Source organism: Branchiostoma floridae, unplaced genomic scaffold (assembly GCF_000003815.2).
Source record: "Branchiostoma floridae strain S238N-H82 unplaced genomic scaffold, Bfl_VNyyK Sc7u5tJ_1489, whole genome shotgun sequence".
Classification (NCBI taxonomy): Eukaryota; Metazoa; Chordata; class Leptocardii; order Amphioxiformes; family Branchiostomatidae; genus Branchiostoma; species Branchiostoma floridae.
This window is the reverse complement of record NW_023365728.1, coordinates 90,820-98,062: the sequence shown is the minus strand read 5'-3', so window position 1 is coordinate 98,062 and position 7,243 is coordinate 90,820. Positions and strand designations below refer to the sequence as shown.

Genomic DNA, 7,243 nt, shown 5'->3' with positions numbered 1-7,243 from the left:
CAGTATTTACCTGCTGTATCCATATCACAAAAGGCCTGCACACCAGAGGTGAGGTTGTAGACTCCACTGGTCGTCTGTCCGGAAGCATAATGTTCAGAACAGTCTACCACTGGAAACATTGCATATGTTATGTTGATGTATTAAAGTGCACCATGCTGGAAACATTAGTACTATGGGGAAAATAAAACAACTAGTACAGGCCACAGGAAACAATCTCACATTTACACAGATGAGATACATGACTCAAAAACGTGATGGCTTCAAATCATCCAGATGCCATATATTCTATCATGTACTAAACCACGCACTTGACATAACTTGTACAAATATTACACTTTGTTTGAATATATATCCTGTATTCATACAGAAAATCCTTGGCTTAAAAAAGGAACTATGAAATTATCTTAATGTTTTAACCAGTCTGTACATTCCAACGGTGACGTCAGAGGAGGAAGGCAAGAGCACGTGCAGCATCAGGATCGTGAGACTCACCTGTGGGAGGAGCTGTAGTCGTGGTTACCACAGGTGTGGCCTCTGGTGTGACTTGTGGTGCCTCAGGTGTGACCTGTGGTGCCTCAGGTGTGACCTGTTGGTTTGCAGCTGGCCTGATTTTCATAGACACAGACTTCAGGGAGTATCTCCCGTTTCTCCAGGGGTACCACACCACACCTTGAAAGTACGGACAGGAGTCTCCACAGTTGCCCTGGTAGCGGCCGTTGAGGTAGGACAGGCCGCAGGCCTCAAACCACCAGCCGCCCTCTCCGAGCTGCTGGGAACAATGGACACCCCTATAGGCATCATTGTCCCTGTCCACAGTGGAGAACCTCTGCCCGTTGTTGGAGGACAGGCCACTCATGGAGTCTCCCGCGGTGCCCGAATACCCGGAAATGTGCAGTCGGTACCCGTCCGACTCACCGGACACCCTGGATGGAGACATGAATGGACCCAAATGTAAGCTATGAATTTCTCTGAATTCTGAACAGAAAAATGCTTTCAAATAAATGAAAAAATAAAATAAAGAACTGTAAAAAAATTACAAGAAATGACCAACCTGAAGAGTCTGTACTCTGCGTAAGCTGTCTGACCTCCCCAGTCCATCAAATCCACACGCAGGGTGAAGTTCTCCTGGCTGGTCAGCAGGTGGATGTTGTCGTTCCCCAGCCAGTACTCCCCGCTCGTGTTCCCAAAGCCCAGTTTGTACTCCTCCCAGGTCCGGTTGAAGGGAACCGACCCGTCCTCGCGCCGCTGGATCACGGTCCACCCGCCTCCTGTACAAAATGTACATGTGTCAAGAACAAACACTCACATGCACATATGTCAGGGTGCCAAAATGACTCAGACTACTGTTGTAGACTGTAAAATGTGGTTTAATAGGGAAATCAAACAGGTACGTTTACGACATACCTGAGTATATAACAGATTCACGTGTCTTCAAACAGTATTTACCTGCCGTCTCCATATCACAGTAGGCCTGTACACCGGAGCCGAGGCTGTAGACTCCACTGGTCGTCTGTCCGGAGGCATAATGTTCAGAACAGTCTACCTCTGGGAAAAGTAGCAGGGGACAGAGGTCATGTTAGCTTGCTATAGAAAAACGCCATCTGAAGATAAAGTGTTCATGTGTTGAAGTTTGTAGGCATGGTGGAAACGTTACTCCATCAGTACAGGCAAAAGGAAACCGTTCTACATTTACACCTTATTTGCATAATCCACTAGAATAACATCACTCCAAAAAGTAAACATCACTTGAGGAAGGTAACACATCATTGTGGAAGGCTAGTTTTCAATGGATGGTACAGCAATCTGAATTCTCTTCACCGTGATAGCTTCATCGATTAGTCATATATACCATAATAATACATGCTAACTTGATATTGTACACTTTGGCTAAATGTCCCTTACTTTGTACGTACAGAACATCCTACCATAATCATGCATATATGTTTCCCCCATTCTTTGTCATGAGGTCTGCACAACCCAAAAGTGACGTCAGAGGAGTAAGGCACGAGAACGTGCAGCATCAGGGCCGTGAGACTCACCTGTGGGAGGAGCTGTAGTCATGGTTACCACAGGTGTGGCCTGTGTAGCCTCAGGTGTGACCTCTGGCGCCTCAGGTGTGACCCGTGGGTCTGCAGTCGTGGTTACGGGGGTTGCAGTGGTTGACTCCGTACAGGAGCACTGTAAATCAGGTGAATGAATATGATGTTGTGACAAAGTTAAGGGGTTTATGTGGCATCTGGACAAGAAAAGGCGTTAACAAGGTGCATGTGAACAATGCTAGCCTTTCACCACCTTCTATCAGTTGAAACAAGAAAGCTTTTAAAAAAAGCTGGCCGGGGCGCATTTGGAAGGACTACCTCAAAATTTCATGTTGTGTTCCAGTAAAATGTGCATCATTATTAAACTAGAAGTTTATATCTAAAATCTATGGGAAGTTGGCTGGAAACCTTTGTTCGCTTTATATGATGCTCTTTGCTGTGCTGCTTTTTGCTCACAGGTCTCATTTGCTTTCTTTGCTTTGTATGATGTTCTTTGTTCTGCAAGACTCTCTGTCTTCTGTTGATAGGTTTGTTTTTCTTGTTTGTCCTGGCATATTGCGCTTTGGATTGCAAGACCTTGCACTTTTTTATCATTTAAATTTGATGCTGCATTTGGTGACATTACTAATTGATTCAAGAGGCCTTCATTCCTGTTCTCTGGCATAGCACTTGGATGTTTGCTTGTGGTGCATGGCACAATGTTTTTCCCAGTACTTTGGTTACAATGTGGTGCAAATGGAAATGCTGAGTATGGATGTTGTAGGTTCTCTTTCGTAGATACAAACTCTGGTTTAACCAAGGTGTATGTGTGTTGTTGTTGAACTTGAAAGCAGTTTTCTGACTCAATCATAGAAGAAACATTGCTAGTCAGATTGATAATGTGTATACCAGTAGGTTCAACTGATAAGAAAACATTTTCTGCTTGTACTGGGACAACCTCAAAATTGCATGTTGTGTTCCAGTTAAGTTGTTGCAAGAATGAAACTAGATTGCTGTTTGAACTGTGCATGCTTAAAGTAGAAGTGCCATGGCTATCTGGCAATGCTGTTATGGGACTTCTGGCATGTGAGTCATAAACAAAATACTTGTTATCAGCGTGCAACAATGCTACTGTTGAACCAGTTATTCCATGTGCTGTTATGAAAAGACAAGTGTTGGATTCAGCAAATGCTGCTTCTAGGGCTTTCTTTAAGGTGTAATAAGGATAGACTGCTTCTGTGGCAAATATGTCTCCAGTGTAAGACTCTTTTATTGATACACGTACAGTATTGTTGTAAAGTTGCAAATAGTCTGGAATATCATCAACGGAGAGGAACTCCACACCAGATCTTAGTGATGGTTTTATGTAGGTGTATAGTGCATCTCCTTGAAAAAGTACACCATCAAGGTCTGTACTTGTCCAGGTAATTGCTTGTCTGCAAGTACTGTGGTTAACAACTGCCATTAAAGCATTTGCAGTGCATTGTTTGCCTCTATTATCTCCACTGAAAATGATGTCACCTTGGTGGTATTTTCCCGATAAAATAGATTCACACATTGTTCACAATATATGTGTTCTTTGCTTGACTTTATTTGCACAATGCACAGTGCTCAGTGGCACGATTGAGTCTGGTGTGTGCAAAATGCACAGTGCTCAATGGCACGATTGGTCTGGTGTGTGCAAAATGCACAGTGCTCAATGGCACGATTGGTCTGGTGTGTGCAAAATGCACAGTGCTCAATGGCACGATAGGTCTGGTGTGTGCAAAATGCACAGTGCTCAATGGCACGATAGGTCTGGTGTGTGCAAAATGCACAGTGCTCAGTGGCACAATTGGTCTGGTGTGTGCAAAATGCAGTGCTCAGTGGCACGATTGAGTCTGGTATGTGCAAAATGCACAGTGATCAATGATCTGTTAATAGGTCTCAAGGTCTAATTTGGTTGGATCAAGGACTCTCTTTCAAACCTCTTTGGTTGGATGCAAAATGTAATGCGTAGATTTCAGCAGAAGAAGTATAAATGTGTACTGTGTAAAATCTTATTGAGTACAGACTTTTGCTAGCTGTAAGTTTCTGTATATTACTGTGTCACTTGTATATATAGCAGAGAACAGTCTAAGGCGTCACTGAAACAGAAAGAAAATATTGTCTTGATCACATAACATCTTACTAGTACCAACAAAAAGCAAAAATCTACAAAAGTTCAGGTGTGACATCTTGCCAACTGCTTTGCTGATTGTTTAACAGTTAGCTACAATCCGTTGTTTTCTACTATTCTTTGGAAATGTATGTTTTAATGTATTAGAATCCGATCCATCTTTTCAACTTGTACGATATTTTTACAATCAAAAATGCCCTGCATAATGCCTCGCATCGGCTCAAGCACAGTGCACCATTAAACTATCTAAATTCTCGTCAATCCCCACACACTGGTTTTACTAAAAAAAACTATATACCGTTCCTTGGAAATATGTTTCAATGTGTCCGAATTCATGATCACTATCTTTTCAAATTATACGTTACTCTTACGATCGAAAATGTCCTGCAGGACCTCCTGCAGCTGCATATATAGACGCACGCCCCCCTCCCACCCGCACGTAAACTGTTCCAATCGTTGCACAATAAACTTGACTGTATACCCTCCACAAAATCTTTCGTCAAATGTCGTGCTCATTTTACTCACATGACACTACGCCTTAGAATGTAATGTTATATTTTAATACATCCGAATTCCAGAAAGATAACTTTACAAACTGTACCAATTTCTGTACGATAAAAATCTCACCTCCTCCGCACCGTCAACGCCCGTGAGGGTATTTACCGGAATAACCCGAAATGACCCGGAATAACCCGGAATAACCGTAATATTTCTTGTTCCCATGGCCATATATACATTATTTTATGCCAAAATATTGCATTCTGCGATCTTAACTTATCAAAGCACACTGTATTTCGGTAGCTTTCATCCTTTATTAAGGTTATTCCGGGTTATTCCGGGTTATTCCGGGTTATTCCGCTAAATACCCGGACCCGTCAACGCTATCGCAAAATGAACCGTGCGATTTAACGACAACTCCTCAAATGTTACATGACCAGTGTTTTACTGCAAATCAAGAAACATTTTCCTTTCCTAGACTTTGCTAATGAGCGCTGCAATGTTTTCTGTACGAGTAGAGGTCATGGATAAACAGTATTCTTACAACGTTTATTTGAAGGGCTAAGAAGGGCTGAGAATTGTCGTAAAAACGCACGGTACATTGCGTTTATTTGAAGGGCTGAGAAGGGCTGAGAATTGTCGTAAAAACGCACGGTACATTTTGCGACCATAGCAGACCCATCCAAGGACGAACCATTAAACCGGGGACAAAGCCGGGCGCCTTCGGCGCCCCGGCAAAAAATTGCAGAACACGGGATGACTGCATTGCAAAAGATGTCGGTTAGCTAGAATACTAGTCTGCTCTAAAAATAAATAATTACTAATAGCAGAGTTCAGTTCTGAAGTAGTGATTGATTTTGTAATACCCATTGTGACAGGTTATTGTAATGGTTTAGCACATTTGTGAGAAGGGATTAAAAACAGAAAGAAACAATATTCTGACTCCCGCGATTCGAACCCGCGCCGAATTCGGGTCGCCAGATCACAAACCTAACACGCAACTGATGACGCCAAAAGGTTTGGCATGGTCGGTTGGCGGTTTGAACCCCACTGTTACATGTTCACCTACGTTGTACAACACAATAGGTCCCAAGGGGTTGCCTCTGTCATATTAAGAGCCTGCATTAAGTTAATTAGCTTGAGAGGACGTTCTACATTTTGATTCTGAAGCTTCTCGACACATTATGCAAAATTTTACCACTGGATATTACAACAGTATCTTGATTTATTCTTCAAAAATAGGAATAATTAATGCACGCCGCCACTGCGCTACATGCTCCCACACAAAGATGTGTAACCTGTTTCTTCATGCACTAACATCATAGAGAGGCAATTTTTTCTTTGTTCTGATGTTTACCTGCCCAGGAGGCCCGGGTGGACCCACTGGGCCTTGCGGGCCTTGCGAACCGGGCGGGCCTTCTGGACCCACTGGGCCTTGCGGGCCTTGCGGGCCTTCTGGACCGGGCGGGCCTTCTGGACCGGGCGGGCCTTCTGGACCGGGCGGGCCTTCTGGACCGGGCGGGCCTTGCGGACCGGGCGGGCCTTCTGGACCGGGCGGGCCTTCTGGACCGGGCGGGCCTTCTGGACCGGGCGGGCCTTGCTGTCCGTCTGCTCCGTCGTTTCCAGAGTCCCCAGGTGGACCCACTGGGCCTTGTAGTTCGGAGCAGATATCTCCATTTCCAGACAGACATCCGAGTCCTGTTAATTTCATAAACAACAATGTACATGTGTTCTTATATCTAAGACTAAGCGTCTTACTTATAAAGAGCACTAATTACAGCTACACATGCACATTCTGTCCCGAGACAAAGAGAAAGTCAGCTGGGAAATAAACACAGCAAGACAGAGAGACAGAGATTAGGTATAGAAAAGAGCAACATTTGTAGGCAAATACGGCATATTTTCTATTTCCCTTCAAATACAAAAATGTACTTTTCCAAAATTACCAGCGCAAAAAAATGCAACATTCCAAAATGACATCTGACCAAAAGTGAACGATTGCAAAGTCGACATTCCAGTCCAAAATGGAGCCTTCCCGATATGACCCCTATGGAAGCTTAAAGCACCATTACCCAAATAATCACCAAGTCCAGAATTGAATTTTAGAAATTCCTCCTGGCAAGAGTAGACTCTTCCAGTGGCACCTTCATGTAAAATGGACTAATCCAGAATTACTGCAGCTCAAATATGAGCTATTCTAATATCACCTTAGCCAAAATAGAGTTGTCCAATTTCAGGTCATTCGGCTTAAATATCAGGGCCCAGCAACCAAAAAAAAAATTTTGCTGTAACCTATGCCAAAAGTGTTATTGAAATCCATTGGGCATATGTACATGTATGGCATACTAAATTTCAGTCTGTTGTAATTCGATGGCGCAGGAGGTCAAAATATACATTTTTTGTCAAAATATGGCCAAAAGAACTCAATAAAATTATTTCTACCCTTGTGCCAAATTTCAGCTCATTTGACCCAAAATAACAGAGATAAAAGACAAGAAGAAGAAACATTTATTTTACAAAACAATATCATGTATTTCACCCATACCTGTGGTACGAAATGAAATATAAC

The 7,243-nt window shown here is 43.1% G+C and overlaps 1 protein-coding gene across 1 annotated transcript; it reads right to left on the bottom strand.

Annotated features, from left to right (window-relative positions):
• Positions 1-438: 438 nt before the first annotated feature.
• On the bottom strand, positions 439-2,071 carry LOC118407826 (angiopoietin-2-like). Its single transcript, XM_035808367.1, has 4 exons — positions 2,040-2,071; positions 1,447-1,545; positions 1,052-1,268; positions 439-923 (listed from the first exon to the last, which is right to left on the bottom strand). The coding sequence occupies exons 1-4, from the start codon at positions 2,059-2,061 to the stop codon at positions 443-445; spliced, it is 819 nt and encodes a 272-aa protein (XP_035664260.1). The 5' UTR covers positions 2,062-2,071; the 3' UTR covers positions 439-442.
• Positions 2,072-7,243: the final 5,172 nt, after the last annotated feature.

Excerpts from the sequence above, each read along its gene's own strand:
- LOC118407826 (XM_035808367.1), bottom strand. The coding sequence starts at position 2,061 with ATGACTACAGCTCCTCCCACAG. Across the intron at positions 1,269-1,446 it reads CTGTGATATGGAGACGGCAG|GAGGCGGGTGGACCGTGATC; the intron begins GTAAATACTGTT and ends CATTTTGTACAG. Across the intron at positions 924-1,051 it reads GCAGAGTACAGACTCTTCAG|GGTGTCCGGTGAGTCGGACG; the intron begins GTTGGTCATTTC and ends GTCTCCATCCAG.